General features: G+C 44.2%; 1 protein-coding gene across 7 annotated transcripts in view; it reads left to right on the top strand.

Annotated features, from left to right (window-relative positions):
- LOC109899921 (brain-specific angiogenesis inhibitor 1-associated protein 2) overlaps positions 1-22,602 on the top strand; it is a 188,141-nt gene that overhangs the window by 152,948 nt on the left and 12,591 nt on the right. For 6 of the 7 annotated variants that reach the window (XM_020495555.2, XM_031835406.1, XM_031835410.1 and 3 more), the window contains 5 exons: positions 6,519-6,804; positions 9,189-9,393; positions 9,732-9,803; positions 10,023-10,194; positions 16,581-16,618. In XM_020495555.2, the coding sequence (XP_020351144.1) occupies positions 6,519-6,804; positions 9,189-9,393; positions 9,732-9,803; positions 10,023-10,194; positions 16,581-16,618 (773 nt within the window). Of the gene's footprint in view, positions 1-6,518; positions 6,805-9,188; positions 9,394-9,731; positions 9,804-10,022; positions 10,195-16,580; positions 16,619-17,613; positions 17,856-22,602 lie in introns of those variants that run through there. The other variant, XM_031835407.1, reaches the window with a different exon arrangement.

Raw genomic sequence — 22,602 nt, 5'->3', positions numbered from 1 at the left:
CGACCTGTGAAACTGGGTCCTGGACTGCCTGACGGGCTGCGCCCAAGTGGTGAAGGTACAACACCTTCACTTCGCTGATCCGCAACACAGGGGCCCCACAAGTGTACGTGCTCAGCCCCCTCCTGTACTCCCTGTTCACCCATGACTGCATGGCCACACACGCCTCCAACTCAATCAGCAAGTTTGCAGATGACACAACAGTAGTGGGCCTGATTACCAACAATGACGAGACAGCCTACAGGGAGGAGGTGAGGCCCCTGGGAGAGTGGTGCCAGGAAATAACCTCTCAACGTCAAGAAAATAAAGTATCTGATTGTTGACTACAGGAAACTGCAGAGGGAGCACGCCCCTATCCACATCGATGGGACCGCAGTGAAGGTGAAAAGCTTCAAGTCCCTCATCGTACACATCACTGACGATCTGAAACGGTCAACCCAAACAGACAGTGTGGTGAAGAAGGCATAACAGCACCTCTTCATCCTCAAGAGGCTGAAAAAATGTGGCTTGGCTCCTAAAACCCTCACAAACTTCTACAGATGCACAATTGAGAGCATCCTGTCAGGCTGTATCACCGCCTGGTACGGCAACTGCACTGCCCACAACCACAGTGTTCTCCAGAGGGTGGTGCAGTCTGCCCAACGCATTAGCGGGGGCAAACTACCTGCCATCCAGGACGCCTACAGCACCTGTTGTCACAGGAAGGCCGAAAAATATAATCAAGGACATCAACCACCTGAGCCACGGCCTGTTCATCTCGCTATCATCCAGAGGGCGAGGTCAGTACAGGTGCATCAAAGCTGGGACTGAGAGACAGAAGCTGTTTTTCAATCTTAAGGCCATCAGACTGTTAAATAGCCATCACTAGCCAGCTTTCACCCGGTTACGCAAGCCTGAACTTTACAGGCTGCTGCCCTATATAGATAGACTTGGAATCACTGACCACTTTAATAATGGAACACTTGTCACTTTAATAATGGACATTAGTCACTTTAATAATGTTTACATACTGCTTTACTTATCTCATATGTACATACTGTATTATATTCTACTGTATTTTAGTCAATGCCACTCTGACATTGCTCAATCTAATATTTATATATTTCTTAATTCCATTGTTTTACTTATAGCTTTGTGTGTATTGTTGTGAACCGTTTTTAGATACTACTGCACTGTTAGATGCTACTGCACTGTTGGAGCTAGGAACACAAGCATTTCGCTACACCCGCAATAACATCTGCTAAATATGTGTATGTGATTTGATTAGTACCTTAACCCTTTGTAATCAGTGACTGAATGTAATGTTTTAACTCTATCCCAAACCTTAACCCTTACCTTAACCATTTGTAATGAGTGACTAACCCCTTAACTTCTAAATTTGATATTTGGAGCAACTTCGAAATTTGACGTTTGGAGAACGTGGCTGAACGTCTAATTCTGCTGTGAGACTGTGAGAGCTTGTTGAGTCTGTTGCCTAGCGATGCCCCAGGATGTTGGGATTCCATTACGGAATCTCTCAGAGCTTCTCCTTCAGAACACAGAACCCCTTTGACACACACGCACACGCACACGCACACGCACACACACACGCACACACACACACACGCGCACACACACACACACACACACACACACACACACACACACACACACACACATACACATACACACACACACACAAACCAAACAAACATATGCTGATGCAAATAAAGTTGTTAGTGCTGCATGCTAATTAAAATGTTGCCAGTAGGAAGAAACAGAAACATGTTCCTTGGAGCTGTTGGGCCATGGTTCTTTCACACCCTGCCTCTTCTCCAGTCTTCTGTCTTATTATAATTATTATCATTGTTGTGTTAATGTGTGTGTGCATGCATGCCTGCGCGTGTGTGTGTGTGTGTGTGTGTAGTACAGTAATACACTACATGACCAAAAGTATGTGGACACCTGCTCGTCTAACATCTCATTCCAAAATCATGGGCATTAATATATATAGAGTTGGTCTCCCCTTTGCTGCTATAATAGCCTCCACTCTTCTGGGAAGGATTTCCACTAGATGTTGGAACATTGCTTCGGGGACTTCCATTCAGCTATTTGTGATCTGTTGGACAATTAGGCCTGGCTCGCAGTCGGCATTCCAATTCATCCCAAAGGTGTTTGATGGGGTTGAGGTCAGGGCTCTGTGCAAGCCAGTCAAGTTCTTCCAAACCGATCCTGACAAACCATTTCTGAATGGACCTCGCTTTGTGCATGAAGGCATTGTCATGCTGAAACAGGAAAGGTCCTTCCTCAAACTGTTGCCACAAAGTTGGAAGCACAGAATTGTCCAGAATGTCATTGAATGTCATTGTATGTAGCTTTAACTAAGGTGCCTAGCTCGACCCAAAAACAGCCCCGGTTCTCTGACAGTTGATGTTGAGATGTGTCTGTTATTTGAACTCTGTGAAGCATTTATTTGAGCTGAAATTTCTGATGCTGGTAACTCTACTGAACTTATCATCTGCAGCAGAGGTAACTCTGGGTCTTCCTCATGAGAGCCAGTTTCATCATAGCGCTTTATGTTTTTTGCGACTACATTTTCCGTATTGACTGACTTTCATGTCTTAAAGTAATAATGGACTGTCATTTCTCTTTGCTTATTAGAGCTGTTCTTGACTTGGTCTTTTACCAAATAGGGTTATCTTCTGTATACCACCCTCTTCCTTGTCACAACACAAATGATTCTCTGAAACGCATTAAGAAGGAAAGAAATTCCACAAATTAACTTTTAACAAGGCGCACCTGTTAATTGAAATGCATTCCAGGTGACTACCTCATGAAGCTGGTTCAAATCAAATCAAATCACATTTATTTATATAGCCCTTTTTACATCAGCTGATATATCAAAGTGCTGTACAGAAACCCAGCCTAAAACCCCAAACAGCAAGCAATGCAGGTGTAGAAGCACGATGGCTAGGAATAACTCCCTAGAAAGGCCAAAACCTAGGAAGAAACCTAGAGAGGAACCAGGCTATGTGGGGTGGCCAGTCCTCTTCTGGCTGTGCCGGGTGGAGATTATAACAGAACATGGCCAAGATGTTCAAATGTTCATAAATGACCAGCATGGTCCAATAATAATAAGGCAGAACAGTTGAAACTGGAGCAGCAGCACGGCCAGGTGGACTAGGGACAGCAAGGAGTCATCATGTCAGGTAGTCCTGAGGCATGGTCCTAGGGCTCAGGTCCTCCGAGAGAGAGAAAGAAAGAGAGAAAGAGAGAATTAGAGAGAGCACACTTAAATTCACACAGGACACCGGATAGGACAGGAGAAGTACTCCAGATATAACAAACTGACCCTAGCCCCCCGACACATAAACTACTGCAGCATAAATACTGGAGGCTGAGACAGGAGGGGTCAGGAGACACTGTGGCCACATCCGAGGACACCCCCGGACAGGGCCAAACAGGAAGGATATAACCCCACCCACTTTGCCAAAGCACAGCCCCCACACCACTAGAGGGATATCTTCAACCACCAACTTACAATCCTGAGACAAGGCTGGGTATAGCCCACAAAGATCTCCGCCACGGCACAACCCAGGGGGGGGGGCGCCTACCCAGACAGGATGATCACATCAGTGACTCAACCCACTCAGGTGACGCACCCCTCCCAGGGACGGTATGAGAAAGCCCCAGTAAGCCAGTGACTCAGCCCCTGCAATAGGGTTAGAGGCAGAGAATCCCAGTGGAAAGAGGGGAACCGGCCAGGCAGAGACAGCAAGGGCGGTTTGTTGCTCCAGAGCCTTTCTGTTCACCTTCCCACTCCTGGGCCAGACTACACTCAATCATATGACCCACTGAAGAGATGAGTCTTCAGTAGAGACTTAAAGGTTGAGACCGAGTTTGCGTCTCTGACATGGGTAGGCAGACCATTAGGAGGCCATTAGGAGGCCTGCGTCTTGTGACCGTAGCGTACGTGTAGGTATGTACGGCAGGACCAAATCAGAGAGATAGGTAGGAGCAAGCCCATGTAATGCTTTGTAGGTTAGCAGTAAAACCTTGAAATCAGCCCTTGCTTTGACAGGAAGCCAGTGTAGGGAGGCTAGCACTGGAGTAATATGATCACATTTTTTGATTCTAGTCAGGATTCTAGCAGCAGTATTTAGCACTAACTGGATAAAGCACTAAGTTTATTTAGTGCTTTATCCGGGTAGCCGGAAAGTAGAGCATTGCAGTAGTCTAACCTAGAAGTGACAAAAGCATGGATTAATTTTTCTGCATCATTTTTGGACAGAAAGTTTCTGATTTTTGCAATGTTACGTAGATGGAAAAAAGCTGTCCTTGAAATGGTCTTGATATGTTCTTCAAAAGAGAGATCAGGGTCCAGAGTAACGCCGAGGTCCTTCACAATTTAATTTGAGACGACTGTACAACCATTAAGATTAATTGTCAGATTCAACAGAAGATCTCTTTGTTTCTTGGGACCTAGAACAAGCATCTCTGTTTTGTCCGAGTTTAAAAGTAGAACGTTTGCAGCCATCCACTTCCTTATGTCTGAAACACATGCTTCTAGCGAGGGCAATTTTGGGGCTTCACCATGTTTCATTGAAATGTACAGCTGTGTGTCATCCGCATAGTAGTGAAAGTTAACATTATGTTTTCGAATGACATCCCCAAGAGGTAAAATATATAGTGAAAACAATAGTGGTCCTAAAACGGAACCTTGAGGGACACCAAAATGTACAGTTGATTTGTCAGAGGACAATCCATTCACAGAGACAAACTGATATCTTCCCGACAGATAAGATCTAAACCAGGCCAGAACTTGTCCGTGTAGACCAATTTGGGTTTCCAATCTCTCCAAAAGAATGTGGTGATCGATGGTATCAAAAGCAGCACTAAGGTCTAGGAGCACGAGGACAGATGCAGAGCCTCGGTCTGATGCCAGTAAAGGGTCATTTACCACCTTCACAAGTGCAGTCTCAGTTCTGTGATCGGGTCTAAAACCAGACTGAAGCATTTCGTATACATTGTTTGTCTTCAGGAAGGCAGTGAGTTGCTGCGCAACAGCCTTTTCTAAAAGATTTGAGAGGAATGGAAGATTCGATATAGGCCGATAGTTTTTTATATTTTCTGGGTCAAGGTTTGGCTTTTTCAAGAGAGGCTTTATTACTGCCACTTTTAGTGAGTTTGGTACACATCCGGTGGATAGAGAGCTGTTTATTATGTTCAACATAGGAGGGCCAAGCACAGGAAGCAGCTCTTTCAGTAGTTTAGTTGGAATAGAGTCCAGTATGCAGCTTGAAGGTTTAGAGGCCATGATTATTTTCATCATTGTGTCAAGAGATATAGTACTAAAACACTTGAGCATCGCTCTTGATCCTAGGTCCTGGCAGAGTTGTGCAGACTCAGGACAACTGAGCTTTGAAGGAATACGCAGATTTAAAGAGGAGTCCGTAATTTGCTTTCTAATAATCATGATATTTTCCTCAAAGAAGTTCATGAATTTATCACTGCTAATGTGAAAGCCATCCTCTCTTGGGAAATGCTGCTTTTTAGTTAACTTTGCGACAGTATCAAAAAGAAATTTCAGATTGTTCTTATTTTCCTCAATTAAGTTAGAAAAATAGGATGATCGAGCAGCAGTAAGGGCTCTTCGGTACTGCATGGTACTGTCTTTCCAAGCTAGTCGGAAGACTTTCAGTTTGGTGTGGCGCCATTTCCGTTCCAATTTTCTGGAAGCTTGTTTCAGAGCTCGGGTATTTTCTGTGTACCAGGGAGCTAGTTTTTTATGAGAAATGTTTTTAGTTTTTAGGGGTGCAACTGCATCTAGGGTATTGCGCAAGGTTAAATTGAGTTCCTCAGTTAGGTGGTTAACTGATTTTTGTCCTCTGGCATCCTTGGGTAGACAGAGGGAATCTGGAAGGACATCAAGGAATCTTTGTGTTGTCTGTGAATTTATGTAGACAAAATGTTGGCTGTACAATTTAGCTAGCTAAATTCCCTAATTCCCCAATTCCTAATGGAATGTTCAGCTCTGTTTAATCTTGCACAATTTCAGTTGAAATTAGACAGGGTGAGTTCTGGGTACAGATCATAATATATAGACCCAAGTGTGAGGTTGAATTGAACACATACGAGCAGGGACGGGACAATAAGTAGACCAGAGCCAGCTGTTCCCTCTCTCATGTGAGCATGTCAGAGATTATGGAGGAACTGTGAGCATGCCAGAGATTATGGAGGAACCGTGAGCATGCCAGAAATTATGGAGGAACCGTGAGCATGCCAGAGATTATGGAGGAACCGTGAGCATGCCAGAGATTATGGAGGAACCGTGAGCATGCCAGAGATTATGGAGGAACCGTGAGCTCACACAGGAAAGCATGCTCAAGCGAAAGAGGGAACGGCCTCTTACACAGACAGGAACCTTGTAAAAATATGATATGGTAAATGGCTTAAAGTAGTTCATCTTAATTTATCCACCATCTTTGCTTAACAAATCAACACATGCTTTCCTTCCTTCCTCCCTACCTCCTTCCCTTCAGCGTCTAATGGGACCAGGAGGAGTGGACGGAGGGATGCCCATAATGAACGGAACGGCAGGGGCGCATGGAGGAGCAGGAGGGGGAGGAGGGGATGACTACCAACACTGGATGGAGGGGAAGATGGCCCAAGCCCAGGCTCAGGCCCTACAGGCTCAGGCCCTACAGTCCCAGGTGGCTAAGGCCTCCTCCCAGCACCACTCCCAGCCCCACAGACAGGGCAGCGAGGTCTACTCCAACACCCTACCCGTACGCAAGAACGCCCCCACCAAGAGCAACACCACCATGGGTAAGGAGGACCAGGATAGCGGAGCTCCATAAACATTTTGAGAGGCCCTCAAAGTTGGGCACCGGAAACACATGTACAGTAGCTACAATGTAACAAAACGATGAAAATGTTTTTCTAAAATCTTACAGTTAGCTACTGCAATTCAATATTACAGTACAGTACTATAAAAACCAATGCATTATGGGGCTCAATGGCAATATAGGCAGTCAAGTTAAAATATTACAGAATACATCACTAGTGTACTTTTAGGAATTTAGCCACTGTCACAAAGACCTTGGTGACAGAACTGCTTGTTTGTGACCTTCAAGAATTAGATATACACTCCATGCGGTCAAGGAGCAAATTTTGTGCAGTGTGTGCTGCTCTTGTTCCCTCCATCTACTTTTAATGGCTCCTATCCCACCTTTTATCACAGTGTACACCTGCAGTTAGAGGGGTTGGGTTAAATATGAAGGCACATTTCGGTTGAATGCATTCAGTTTTGCAACTGAATAGGTATCTCCTCCCCCGACAGTTTAGGAATGATATTAGGTACAGTGGGAGTTTATGTAAAAGGTCTTTATTAATGAAAAAATTGAAATGTATCAACCTACGTGACATCTAAGAGGGACCAGTGGTGTAAAGTACTTTAGCAAAAATACTTAAAGGATATATTAATTAAAGGATCAACCTTTTTTTCAATTTTCGTCTAAAATGACATACCCAAATCTAACTGCCTGTAGCTCAGGACCTGAAGCAAGGATATTCACATACTTGATGCCATTTGAAAAGAAACACTTAGAAATTTGTGGAAATGTGTCAAGTACATAACTATAGAGAACATACAGAAATGATATGGTAATACAAAATGTAAGTTTACAGACTCCCAGGAATGTCATAAATGATGGTTCATTAGGCTTATACAGTAACTTTCACACATCTAGATGGCCGGGCGGGGTGGGTGTGGAGCCATAGACAGCAGGGGTTCAAACTGTAGAACCCAGTTCCTACATTTGAATATTAAAATGCATTTTATCAAACAAAACTATGCTACATTTTATCTCTGGGACCCTCAGAATTATAAATCAGACCATGATTACTGAATGTAAGTACATTATTTACCTTCAGAGGTGAATGTATCCAACCAGTTGCAGTAATAAACCTTTTTTTAATGTTGTGCACTCTACTCAAACAATGGTATTTATTTCACTGTAATAGCTACCGTGAATTGGACAGTGCAGTTAGATTAACAAGAATTTCAGCTTTCTGCCTATATAAGACATGTCTATGTCCTGGAAAGTTTGCTGTTACTTACAACGTCATGCTAATCACACTGGCACATGTTAGCGCAACCATTCCGGTACAGGGACACTGATCCCGTAGAGGTTATAAAATGTACTACTTAAGTAGCTTTTTGGGATATCTGTACTTTACTTTACTATTTATATTTTTGACAACTTTTACTTTTACTTCACTAAATTTCTAAAGAAAATTATGTACTTTTTACTCCGTACATTTTCCCTGAAAATGGTCTAATAATTAACACACTTTTCAAGAGAACCTCCCTGTTCATCCCTATTTTCTCTGATCTGGCAGACTCACTAAACACACATGCTTAATTTGTAATGATGTCTGAGTGTTGAAGTGGAACCCTAGCTATCTGTAAATAAAAAAAACAAGAAAATGGCACCATCTGGTTTGATTAATATAAGAAATTTGAAATTATTACTTTTGATACTTAAGTATATTTTAGCAATTACGACTTTGTAAACATTTGTCTGTTTATATCTTTCAGGCAAAATGCCACAAATCCTAGGTGAATTACGTTCATATAAAAATGATGTGAAGGGCAGAGGCAAGGCTTTAAGAATAATGGAAAAAATACTTATGGTTTGATTCAACCTGTATCTCAGAAGTTCTGTGCTATAGAGCGATTTAAATTAATCGCAGGAAAATTCTCAACAACAAAAGAGTGATAAAATTAGGATCCGACTGTCCATCTGTATAGGACTGAGGACTAAATCCGTATCAATTTTAGATTGAGCTGACATAACCATGTGTTAATGCGGGTTTTCAGTAAATGTATGAAAATCATGATTTTGAGTAACAGTATTGCACATTTCATGTAGCCTAATTTTGGCCAGGCAGCCTAACCACCAATCAAGCAACATTATGGACTAAATGTTCAAATCCTTTTGCTCAGGATTCTTTTGCTGCGACAACACTGGTCAAATTAAGATCCTACACCTGTAGATATAGTCTCTGCTCCCACTGTAGCGAAACATTTTAAGAAGTCCAGCTAGTAACTCCCTGTTTCATTCTGTTTTCTTCCGTTTTGGTGTCCAATGAACACATCCCTAGATTTGTTGTGATAGTCTCTGTTCCTTTCTCCCTCGCTCCTCCAGGTCCAGAGACCCGAACCCTTCCCCGGTCTAGCTCTATGGCAGCAGGGCTGGAGAGGAACGGTCGTACCCGTGTCCAGGCCATTTTCTCCCACGCGGCTGGGGACAACAGCACCCTGCTCAGCTTCTCTGAAGGAGACGTCATCACCCTGCTGGTGCCTGAGGCCCGCGATGGATGGCACTATGGAGAGAACGAGAAGAACAAGATGTAAGTAGCCTAACTCCATCTGATTCACTTTGTCTATGGCACCATGAGTAACATTTAGTTGGTGGTCCTCTGAAGCTCAGTTGGTAGAACATGTCACTGGCAATGCCACAATAGTGGGGTTTGATTCTCGGGACCACCTATATGTGAAAAATGTATGCACGCATGACTGTAAGTTGCTCTGGAGAAAAGCATCTTCTTAATGGTATTTATTAGGGTGAATCTTTACATGAGATATGAAATCATGCAGTAAGTTTCCTAACTCTTGGTTTTGTTGTCAAATGCTGCTGTCAATGTTGAATTACTGTTGCTGTTGTTGAATCCTTGTGTCTCCTCATCAGGCGGGGCTGGTTCCCTTTCTCTTACACACGTGTCATCCCCGAGACTGAAAGCGACAAACTACAAGTCAACAAGTACATTTTATCTTTTTTTTGCAGTATTGTGTTGGGTATTTGCAAGGAAACTGGCCTTTAATGCTCGTCTTTGTGTTATTCATTAGAAAATTATCTGTTCATGTGAGATCAGTTATTTTCAGTTCTGGCTATGTCTTTGTCTAATTATGTCTGGTTCCAGTAATCAGCTATTCTCATTTCAGTCTGTGTGTAACTAACTGACTGTATGTCTGTTTCCAGTCTCCACCATGGGAAGAGCAGCAGCACAGGCAACCTGTTGGAGAGAGAGGACATGGCAAGTGCCCCTCCCCCTGACTACGGTATGTCATCTCGCCTGCTGGCACAGAGTGCTGCGATGGCACACAGCAGACAACAGCGCCCATACAGCATGACAGGGCCAGGCTTCTCACAGGTAAACAACATCAACACGCACACCGACACACACACAGACACACAAAAAGACACACACACTTGACCCCCAATCCCTCCTTCCCCCAAACACGTGTAAATATTGGGCTATAAATTGTGCCTTCCTGTGCTATATTTATGCTAAAATGTGTAATCTATTCTACTGATCCATTTACTTTATGTTCGTATTGTTATATTTTATTATTGTTGTTGCATTGTCGAGAAGGAACCTGCAAGTAAGCCTTTCATTGTACAGTATATACCATGTGTATCCTGTACATACGACTACTAAAACATGAAACTTTGGCATCCACACGTAACCTTTATTTAACCTTTATTTAACTAGGCAAGTCAGTTGAGAACAAATTCCTATTTACAATGATGGCCTACTCCGGCCAAACCGGGACGACGCTGGGCCAATTGTGCGCCGCCCTATGGAACTCCCAATCACGGCCGATTGTGATAGAGCCTGAATTTGAACCAGGGTGTCTGTAGTGACACCTCAAGCACTGAGATGCAGTGCCATAGACTGCTGCGCCATTCGGGATCCACATACAACCCCCCCAAAAAAGACTCACACACAGAGTTCAGTTCCCTCTGCTTTGGAAACGGTAGCTGAGCTGATGGGATGGTAGTACGTCAGAGAGAAACACAGAGAGACAGTGTGTGTCTTGTAAAATTCAATTCAGTCCTATACAAAAACCGTACCCTTACCTTAACCCTGACCCCACTGCCGATTTTTAGCATGCAAACAAACACAAAAATGGTGGGGATGCATGCCAGCAAAGCCACTACACAACACAACACTAAACAATATATTAATTGCACTGTAACAGTGACAAACTGTGCCCACAAACTGTCCCAACAGCAGAGACCGAACAGCAGTCCAACACCTTACCACTGCTAAACCTGGCTATCAGCTTAGCCTTGTCTGCCTGCGAAACAGTTCATTCAGCCTCATTTACTGCCTTTTAAAAAAACATAGCTACTGAGAATTGAAATGTGCGAACTATGGCATAAAGGGACGACAAGCAGATAAGAGGCAATCAATGAGTGAGCTAGGACGGACGTAGTCAATATAACTATTTGTTCAACACTTTTCAAATATACAGCGACAGAATTCAGAACATGTGCCGTTCTTACAGTGTTCTCCCTGTACACCAAGTCCAAACCGTAGGATAAATAAAGGGGGCATATAAGCAGACAATGAAATCTCTTACAAAATTCGATGATTACATTTCTCTAAAACAGGCTATAGGCTACATGTGCACCACCAAGTCAAAACAGTAGGCAAAATTAAAAAGGGAAAATAGACCAAATTATTAGGGTGAGGCAAATGGGCTACTAACAGCTTACTACAAAGCATACATTTAGTATTACTTTCTTAGCTACAGTATACAAATCTCCCTGGCATATTACATCATTTTATGCAGCAGCTTACAAGATATTTTTGGACTCACCTTCTATTGCTCTGCTTACTTGAAGGTGGCGCAGTAGTACTTTTTGGACAAATTTATCATCAAAGTCACGCATTCTCTGGATTTTTGGTGCTTTCAAGATAACTGGGAACTCTTGGGAAAAAAAGGTTGAATCATGATGACGTCATTGATCTTCAGGTCATAGCTCTAGAAAGAGGCCCGAGTTCCCAACTTACAATTCCAAGTTGGATGACCGTTTAAAATGTTAAGTTGTGGTCGGTTTTACCAAATGGAGGGCGAGAGAGAGCTTTGTACACGTCTCTGTGTGTGGAGTACAGATGATCTACAATTTTTTTCTCTCTGGTTGCACATTTAACATGTTGATGGAAATTTGGTAGAACTGATTTAAGTTTCCCTGCATTAAAGTCTCCGGCCACTAGGAGCACCTCTGGGTGAGTGGTTTCCTGTTTGCTTATTTCCTTATACAGCTGACTGAGTGCGGTCTTAGTGTCTGCATCTGTCTGTGGTGGTAAATAAACAGCCAAGAAAAGTATAGCTGAAAACTCTCTAGGCAAGTAGTGTGGTCTGCAATTTATCATAAGATACTCTACTTTAGGCGAGCAAAATCTAGAGACTTCCTTAGATTTTGTGCACCAGCACCGTGTGCTGTTATATCTTGCCGGTGCAGCTAGCTGAATATCCATGTCGTCATTCAGCCACGATTCCATGAAGCATAGGATATTACAGTTTTTGATGTCCTGTTGGTAGGATATTCGTGATCATACCTTGTCTAGTTTATTGTCCAATAATTGTACGTTGGCGAGTAGTATTGACTGTAACGGCAGCTTTCCCACTCGCCTTTTCCGGGTCCTGATCAGGCATCCGGCTCTTTTTCCTCTGTACCTGCTTCGCTTCCTCTTGCAAATAACAGGGATGTTGGCCCTGTCGGGTGTTTGGAGAATGTTCTGTGCGTCTTGCTTGTTGAAGAAAGTCTTTGTCTAATCCGAGGTGAGTGATCGCTGTCCTGATATCCAGAAGCTCTTTTCTGCCATAAGATACGGTTGCAGAAACATTATGTACAAAATAAGTTAAAAATAACGCGGGAAAAAACACATAAAAGCACAGCATGGACAATGTTGAATGTGTATCATGTTAAGTTTGGAAAAGAGACCCTTCAGCCCAGAATTGGGACCACACACCCCCTCCACCGAATAGCAGGCTAGCGATTGCTTTGCAATGCTTGCAGTTTGCCACTGATTCCTTCCAAACTACTCATTTTTGAATTTGCGATTTCCAACTTGTGGTGTAATGCTTATGTCCAATGGCTGCTGAATACCAATACTTTTTATCTATAATTTCTCTTCATTATTTCTCTTCATATGACGAGGATTAGAAAGGATTTGCCAGTAGATTGTCGACTTGATTCATGATGATGACTGATTAGTCCAATCAAAGCTACTTTTGATATAACGTGATTTGACGTCATTTAATCTGTGGTCAATGACCTTGAGCCTTCTTGGATGGGCACTTCTAATGTAACTCTATGGCTTGAACCCAAGGGGCTTGATTTTTCGAGCTCTACCCTTAGATTTAGCGGTGAGGTAGTGTCCCCATGAGTGCAAGAACACTGAGCCAATCATGGTGCAACTGGAGAAAACACTCCGTATTTTCCGCTAGCTGCCCCACCACCACAGAAAGCACTGAGCTAGGCTGAAACACCTGCATTTTGGAGCTGCCTTACTCAAGAAAGCAAAAAAGAGACCATGTTTGTATACGGCTTTATTAACTTAATTATTTATTTATTTTCATTTTTACACCGTTAACCCTAATCCAAAAACCTAACCCTAAACCTAACCCTAAAACTAACTCTAGTTCCTAACACTAAACTTAATTCTAACCGTAACACTAATTCTAATCTTAACCCTAAATCCCCTAGAAATAGCATTGTATAGTTGACCTTGTATAGTTAAACACGTAGACACACACACAGGAAGTTTATATGCACAAACCTTGAAACTGTGAAAGCATCTGAAATGTGCATGTATTTCTAATTTTCATTACTTTACTGACTGCACATAAAATGATGACATAAATACCCCGTGCCCATGCTGCATGTACATACGTGTGGTCTTCTTTATGCATTCATGACTGTAAGTCGCTTTGGAGGAAAGTGTCTTCCAAATCAAATCAAATTGTAACACCTAACAGTGAAATGCTTACTTACAAGCCATTAAACAACGATGCTTTAAGAATATAAGAAGAAAAATGTGTTAAGTAAAAAATAAGTTCAAAATAAAATAAAAGTAACAAATAATTAAACAGCAGCAGTAAAATAACAATAGTGAGGCTAGATACAGGGGGTACCTGTACAGAGTCAATGTGCGGGGGCACCGGTTAGTGGAGGTAATATGTACATGTAGGTAGTGTTAATGTCACCATGCATAGATAATAAACAGAGAGTAGCAGCAGGGTACAAGATGGGTTTGGGTAACCGTTTGATTAGCTGTTCAGGAGTCTTATGGCTTTGGGGTAGAAGCTGTTAAGAAGCCTTTTGGACCTAGACTTGATGTTCCGGTACCTCTTGCCGTGCGGTAGCAGAGAGACCAGTCTATTACTAGGGTGGCTGGAGTCTTTCACAATTTGTAGAGCATTCCTCTGACATCTCCTGGTATAGAGGTCCTGAATGGCGGGAAGCTTGGCCCCAGTGATGTACTGGGCCGTATGCACTACACTCTGTACTACCCTCTGGAGGCCGAGCAGTTGCCATACCAGGCAGTGATGCCATCAGGATGCTCTTGATGTTGCAGCTGTAGAACCTTTTGAGGATCTGAGGACCCATGCCAAATCTTTTCAGTCTCCTGAGGAGGAATAGGCTTTGTCGTGCCCTCTTCACAACTGCTTTAGTGTGTTTGGACCATGATAGCTTGTTGGCGATGTGGCATATATTAGTATTATATATACAGTACATACAATACTGTACATACACTACTCAAGCTCACTTAGCTAGATATAGCCAAATATACTGAACAAAATTATAAATGCAACATGCAACAATTTCAACGATTTTATTCAGTTACAGATCATATAAGGAAATCAGTCAATTGAAATACATTTTTAGGCCCTAATCTATGGATTTCACATGACTAGGCAGGGGCACAGCCATTGGTGGGCCTGTGAGGGCATAGGGCCACCAACTTGGGAGCCAGGCCAACCCACTGGGGAGGCAGGCCCAGCCAATCAGAATAAGTTTAATACAGCCAAAAAAGGCTTTATTAAAGACAGAAATACTTCTCAATTTCACCAGCTGTCCGAGTGGCTGGTCTCAAATGAGTGTGGAGGTCTTAGGCTGCTGTGGTTACACGTGGTTTGCGGTTGTGAGGCCAGTTGGACATACTGCCAAATTCTCTAAAATGACATTGGAGGCAGCTAATGGTAGAGAAATGAACATTACATTTTCTGGCAACAGCTCTGGTGGACATTCCTGCAGCCAGCATGCCAATTACACACTCCCTCAAAACTTGAGACATCTGTGGCATTGTGTTGTGTGACAAGACTACACATTTAAGAGTGGCCTTTTATTGTTCCCAGCAAAAGGTGCACCTGTGTAATGATAATGTTGTTTATTAATCAGCTTCTTGATATGCCACACCTGTCAGGTGGATGGATTATCTTGACAAAGGAGAAATGCTCACTAACAGGGACGTAAACCAATTTGGGCACAATATTTTAGAGAAATAAGCTTTTTGTGTTTATGGATCTTTTCTAGGATATTTCATTTCAGCTCATGGAACATGGGACGAGCACTTTACATGTTGTGTTTATATTTTTGTTCAGTTTATATAGGAGGAGTCAACCATCAATGTGACAGGCTGTTTGTTTTACCAGTACACCTGGTCCCCAGTCTCACTCAACACAGCTTTCTCACAACGTTCTGGCCCATTAACTTACGTAAACAGGGGATCAGTTCCTCTCTGCCTCACACACACAATGTGTGTGTCTGTTTGTCAAGGATGTGTGTGCATGTGTGTGTGTGTGCGAGCATGTGTTTCTGAATCTAACTGTCTGTGTGTGTCTGTCCGTCCGTGTGCGTGCGTGCATGTGTGTGTGTGACTGGCCTCACAGAGATGACAGAGCCCAGATTGGAGAAGGCTGCTTGCTGCTCGGCTGCCTCTGGTACTGACGAAAGTAGTTGTGACAGGAGCCCGCTGATAACATGAAGAGGGACTAGCCCAGCTGACTGTAGACACACACACATTGTCACTGTTTGCGAGAGTGAGCGAGAGCTATGTCACATTATGTAACACCAAAACCCTCCAAACTCAACCCTTTACAGGGCTTTCGGGTAGGAGGAGGTGGAGAGGTACTGTACGTGGGCATGATAATAGTCTCTAATTGCTCAGATAGTCACGTAACAACTCCTTTGTCTTGTTTTCTCACCTCAAATCATTTTAGGGATATGTCTCTAGTGGCGTTCTGAGAGAATAGAGATAGTTACAACAGACAGTTCTGTTAGTTCTATAGTTGTATCACTCTGACTAAAGGCAATGGTGTTCTGCTGGTGCCCCCTACTGGCTCATATCAATATGTCTACTGTCAACACTTCATTGACCGATAATATCATATTTATATAGGCCATTTAGCACTTTTATCCAAAGCAACTTAAAGTCCTATATGCATAAATGTTTCTTAATTGTGGCCCTAGCAGGAATCAAAACGGTTCTTGGAATTGTAAGCACCACATGCTATCAACTGAGATACATTGGACCATAAACTACTGCTGATAAACAGTAGCCTACCTGTATGTCTGTCTACCTTGTCTAACATGGCAGTACAATATAGCCAGCAAATCAATTGCTACTGTTTTGGATTGCCAATCAAGCAATACTGTTATCATGAATTCTCAAGTTTCCAGTGTGACACAAAAGTGGCAATGACTTGATGACTGAAAAGTGGTTTGTCTTTGTCTCAACAGCAAGGACTTGAAGAGTATGAGCAACGTTTTTCAACAAGGTAAGCTCACTCTTCTCTCTATAAGATACAAAAAAATACCTTTGATTGTGATACTGAATTGGTAAGGTTTGGACAGGATTGCACTAGAAAGACTGGGGATGCATTACATATACAGTATCAAAGAGTAGCCCGTACAAGTAGGCAGGTCATTCCACTGATAGGAACTCTGACTTTACAACATCAACTGTCAAACTACAAACAAGGACACATCAGGTTTTTGTTGTGTTATTTTCCATTTGAATGGTTTCCTTTCTGTGATTTCTGTTTCTGTTTTCTCCCCGACTAATTTGATTATGAGACTTAGCTATGATATTATCATGATCATGTGGGATAAAAAGGTTGGTTTAGGTTTGTTTGATACTGACAGTTGGGCCGATCACAGTTTTTTCCTTTTACTTTGAAACATATGTTTTTATCGTTAAGTTTAATTTGGGTTATTTTTACACTCATTTTTTCTGTTTTTAAATTTGAAGTCAGGGAAAAGCCTCAAGCTTACACACTCCCATACTGACCCCCCACGCATCATGCAGCTAGCTAGCGCCTCCATATTATTACTACTATCCCGCTGCGCCCCACACTGTGCTCCATGTCAATGTGTAGACTACAGTATAGTAGACCTGGGTCCATGTAGTCTGTGTTTTCTATACTATTTGAACTCAGGTCTGCAGTCAACATTGACTGTGAAAGGCTGTCAGTTCATGTCCGAGAAATGAAATTAAAAACATTGTACTGTCTCCTCCCTATACCTCTGGGGGAAATGTTATGTTTACTGTATGAAATACTATGATATTGAAATAATCGTTGTGAATGGATGAAGGGAATGTTCAGACAGAGGCAGTAACATGACACCCAGCTCCAAAGTTGGCCAAACTACAGTACATGCCTGTAGATTGGCCAACTGTATTTGGCTGTGGATGTGTTGCTCCACTGTTGTTTCTTTGAGTGCCTATATACCCCACCTACCTGGAAGCTTCTCCTTCTCTTTTGTTCCACAGTTCCGAAGGGGGAACAGTTCCGAAATTGATTTCAACAGTGTGAGAAGGGACAGACAGACACACAGACAGACACAGACTCAGCTTGCTGCTGCTGCAATAGGACTGACTGCCTGCCAGGCACCTCTGCAATCCCTCATCAATAGCCCTCCTCGCAAGTCACCCTCACCCCTCCTATCTCGCATTCTCTCTAACCCTCACCCCTCCTCTCTTGCCCTCTCTCTAACCCTCACTCCCCCTCTCTTGCCCTCTCTCTACCCTCACCCCTCCTCTCTCACCCTCTCTCTAACCCTCACCCCTCCTATCTCGCATTCTCTCTAACCCTCACTCCTCCTCTCTTGCCCTCTCTCTAACCCTCACCCCTCCTCTCTCACCCTCTCTCTAACCCTCACCCCTCCTCTCTCTAACCCTCACCCCTCCTCTCTCACCCTCTCTCTAACCCTCACCCCTCCTCTCTCACCCTCTCTCTAACCCTCACTCCTCCTCTCTCGCCCTCTCTCTAACCCTCACCCCTCCTCTCTCGCCCTCTCTCTAACCCTCACCCCTCCTCTCTCACCCTCTCTCTAACCCTCACCCCTCCTCTCTCACCCTCTCTCTAACCCTCACCCCTCCTCTCTCACCCTCTCTCTAACCCTCACCCCTCCTCTCTCACCCTCTCTCTAACCCTCACCCCTCCTCTCTCACCCTCTCTCTAATCCTCACCCCTCCTATCTCACATTCTCTCTAACCCTCACCCCTCCTATCTCGCATTCTCTCTAACCCTCACTCCTCCTCTCTTGCCCTCTCTCTAACCCTCACCCCTCCTCTCTCACCCTCTCTCTAACCCTCACTCCTCCTTTCTTGCCCTCTCTCTAACCCTCACCCCTCTCTCTCACCCTCTCTCTAACCCTCACCCCTCCTCTCTCACCCTCTCTTTAACCCTCACCCCTCCTCTCTCACCCTCTCTCTAACCCTCACCCCTCCTCTCTCACCCTCTCTCTAACCCTCACTCCTCCTCTCTTGCCCTCTCTCTAACCCTCACCCCTCCTCTCTCGCCCTCTCTCTAACCCTCACCCCTCCTCTCTCACCCTCTCTCTAACCCTCACTCCTCCTTTCTTGCCCTCTCTCTAACCCTCACCCCTCTCTCTCACCCTCTCTCTAACCCTCACCCCTCCTCTCTCACCCTCTCTTTAACCCTCACCCCTCCTCTCTCACCCTCTCTCTAACCCTCACCCCTCCTCTCTCACCCTCTCTCTAACCCTCACTCCTCCTCTCTTGCCCTCTCTCTAACCCTCACCCCTCCTCTCTCACCCTCTCTAACCCTCAACCCTCCTCTCTCTAAACCTCACTCCTCTCCCTCCCACTTTCTATCCCTCACTCCTCCTCTCTTGCCCTCTCTCTAACCCTCACCCCTCTCTCTCACCCCCTCTCTAACCCTCAATCCTCCTCTTCCACCCTCTCTCTAACCCTCACCCCTCTCTCTCACCCCCTCTCTAACCCTCAATCCTCCTCTTCCACCCTCACCCCTCCTCTCCTGCCTTCTCTCTAACCCTCAATCCTCCTCTCTCGCCCTCTCTCTAACCCTCACCCCTCCTCTCTCACCCTCTCTCTAACCCTCACTCCTCCTTTCTTGCCCTCTCTCTAACCCTCACCCCTCTCTCTCACCCTCTCTCTAACCCTCACCCCTCCTCTCTCACCCTCTCTTTAACCCTCACCCCTCCTCTCTCACCCTCTCTCTAACCCTCACCCCTCCTCTCTCACCCTCTCTCTAACCCTCACTCCTCCTCTCTTGCCCTCTCTCTAACCCTCACCCCTCCTCTCTCACCCTCTCTAACCCTCAACCCTCCTCTCTCTAAACCTCACTCCTCTCCCTCCCACTTTCTATCCCTCACTCCTCCTCTCTTGCCCTCTCTCTAACCCTCACCCCTCTCTCTCACCCCCTCTCTAACCCTCAATCCTCCTCTTCCACCCTCTCTCTAACCCTCACCCCTCTCTCTCACCCCCTCTCTAACCCTCAATCCTCCTCTTCCACCCTCACCCCTCCTCTCCTGCCTTCTCTCTAACCCTCAATCCTCCTCTTCCACCCTCTCTCTAACCCTCAATCCTCCTCTTCCACCCCCTCTCTAACCCTCAATCCTCCTCTTCCACCCTCTCTCTAACCCTCAGCCCTCTTCTCTTGCCCTCTCTCTAATCCACCACAACACTCCCCTCTCCACCTGAGCTTACCAGTCCATTTCCCTACCCCCCCCCCCCCCCCGTCCTCTCCCTTCCATCCCACCAAGGGGCAGACTTGTCTCTCCCCCTATACTCTTCCTCCTCACTCTCCTCACACCCTGCACTTCCACGCTACGCTACAGTTCCCAGGCCAAGCACTGGTGGAACCAGAACCACAAAGCAGAACCAACTAACCCCACGCTAAAGGACTGACACCATCCTGAGCCATCCTTATTAAAAGCATTGGAATGACGGACTTTGTCTGAGGAGGAACAGTTGTCAAATCTTTAGCTTGTCTTTCATGCATGTACATGTCTTTTCTATTTAATCGGGATTTCTTCCTCTGCAAACATACAATCAAATTAAACAAATGTTTTTAAAGAAAATCTTCGGTGTTCTCCAGCAGAATCAAGGTTGAAAGATGAAGGATTTATATTACCAGTGTAAATCAAAATGGTAATCCAAAGGGGATTGTTTTATTAATGTAAAGATGATCATGTATGATGATCAAAAAGTTCAAATTCATCTACAGTATACTGTGTCTTCTTATGCTTCAGACAGTGACTTTACTTTACAGACTGTGAGGTCCTTCGGGTAACTTCTAATATCCCTCTTTAAATGAGAGGTTATGTATCACATGTAGTGAAATAACTCAAATGTAAATGTTAATTTTTCATTTGAATTTATGAGGGCAGGCGACCAATGAAATAGATGGCAATGAATATGTACTGTACATAAATGTACCATAAAATAAAATGGATGATTAATTATTATTATTTTTATTTCACCTTTATTTAACCAGGTAGGCTAGTTGAGAACAAGTTCTCATTTGCAACTGCGACCTGGCCAAGATAAAGCATAGCAGTTCGACACATACAACAACTCAGAGTTACACAGGGAATAAGCAAAACATACAGTCAATAATACAGTAGAAAAAAAGAAAACAAAGTATTTATACAGTGAGTGCAAATTAGGTCAACAAATAGGCCATGGTGGCGAAGTAATTACAATATGGCAATTAAACACTGGAATGGTAGATGTGCAAAAGATGGATGTGCAAGTAGAGATACTGTGGTGCAAAAGGAGATAAATAAATAACTACAGTATGGGAATGAGGCAGATAGATGGACTGTATACAGATGGGCTATGAACAGGTGCAGTGATCTGTGAGCTGCTCTGACAGCTGGTTCTTAAAGCTAGTGAGGGAGATGGGAATCTCCAGCTTCAGTGATTTTTGCAGTTCGTTCCAGTCAGTGGCAGCAGAGAACTGGAAGGAAAGGCGACCAAATGAGGAATTGGCTTTGGGGGTGACCAGTGAGATATACCTTCTGGAGCGCGTGCTACGAGTGGGTGCTGCTATGGTGACCAGCGAGCTGAGATAGGGCGGGGCTGAGTAGTGTATGTAGTGTATGGGGCTTTGGTGGCAAAACGGATGGTACTGTGATAGACTACATCCAGTTTGCTGAGTAGAGTGTTGGAGGCTATTTTATAGATGATGATCGCCGAAGTCAAGGATCGGTAGGATGGTCAGTTTTACGAGGGTATGTTTGGCAGCATGAGTGAAGGAAGCTTTGTTGCGAAATAGGAAGCCGATTCTAGATTTAATTTTTGATTGGAGATGCTTAATGTGAGTCTGGAAGGAGAGTTTACAGTCTAGCCAGACACCTAGGTATTTGTAGTTATCCACGTATTCTAAGTTGGAGCCGTCCAAAGTAGTGATGCTAGATGGGCAGGCAGGTGCGGGCAATGATCGGTTGAATAGCATGCATTTTGTTTTATTAGTTTTTAAGAGCAGTTGGAGGCCACGGAAGGAGAGTTCTATGGCATTGAAGCTCGTCTGGAGGTTAGTTAACACGGTGTCCAAAGAAGGGCCAGAAGTATAGAGAATGGTGTCGTCTGCGTAGAGGTGGATCAGAGAATCACCAGCAGCAAGATGTATACATCATTGATGTATACAGAGAAGAAAGTCGTCCCGAGAATTGAACCCTGTGGCACCCCCATAGAGACTGCCAGAGGTCCGGACAACAGGCCCTCCGATTTGACACACTGAGCTCTATCAGAGAATAGTAGTTGGTGAACCAGGCAAGGCAATCATTTGAGAAACCAAGGCTGTTGAGTCTGCCAATAAGAATGTTGTGATTGACAGAGTCGAAAGCCTGGGCCAATTCGATGAATACAGCTGCACAGTAATGTCTCTTATCGATGGCGGTTATGATAACGTTAAGGACCTTGAGCATGGCTGAGGTGCACCCATGACCAGCTCGGAAACCAGATTGTATAGCGGAGAAGGTACGATGTGATTCAAAATAGTCAGTAATCTGTTTGTTAACTTGGCTTTCGAAAGACCTTAGAGATGCAGGGTAGGATAGATCTAGGTCTGTGGCAGTTTGGGTCTAGAGTGTCCCCCCCTTTTGAAGAGGATGACCGCGGCAGCTTTCCAATCTTTGGGAATCTCAGACGATATGAAAGAGAGGTTGAACAGGCTAGTAATAGGGGTTGCAACAATATCGGCAGATCATTTTAAAAAGAGAGGGTCCAGATTGTCTAGCCCGGCTGATTTGTAGGGGGTCCAGATTTTGCAGCTCTTTCAGAACATCAGCTATCTGGATATGGGTGAAGGAGAAATGGTGGGGGCTTGGGCGGGTTGCTGTGGAGGGTGTCGGGCAGTTGGCCAGCCGTAGAAGCATGGCCAGCCGTAGAGAAATGCTTATTGAAATTCTCAATTAAAGTGGATTTGTCGGTTGTAACAGTGTTTCCTACCCTCAGACCAGTGGGTAGCTGGGAGGAGGTGCTCATATT

The sequence above is a fragment of the Oncorhynchus kisutch genome, linkage group LG11 (genome assembly GCF_002021735.2).
Source record: "Oncorhynchus kisutch isolate 150728-3 linkage group LG11, Okis_V2, whole genome shotgun sequence".
NCBI lineage: Eukaryota > Metazoa > Chordata > Actinopteri > Salmoniformes > Salmonidae > Oncorhynchus > Oncorhynchus kisutch.
Note: the sequence above shows the minus strand (reverse complement) of the source record. Positions and strands in the feature narration are given on the sequence as shown.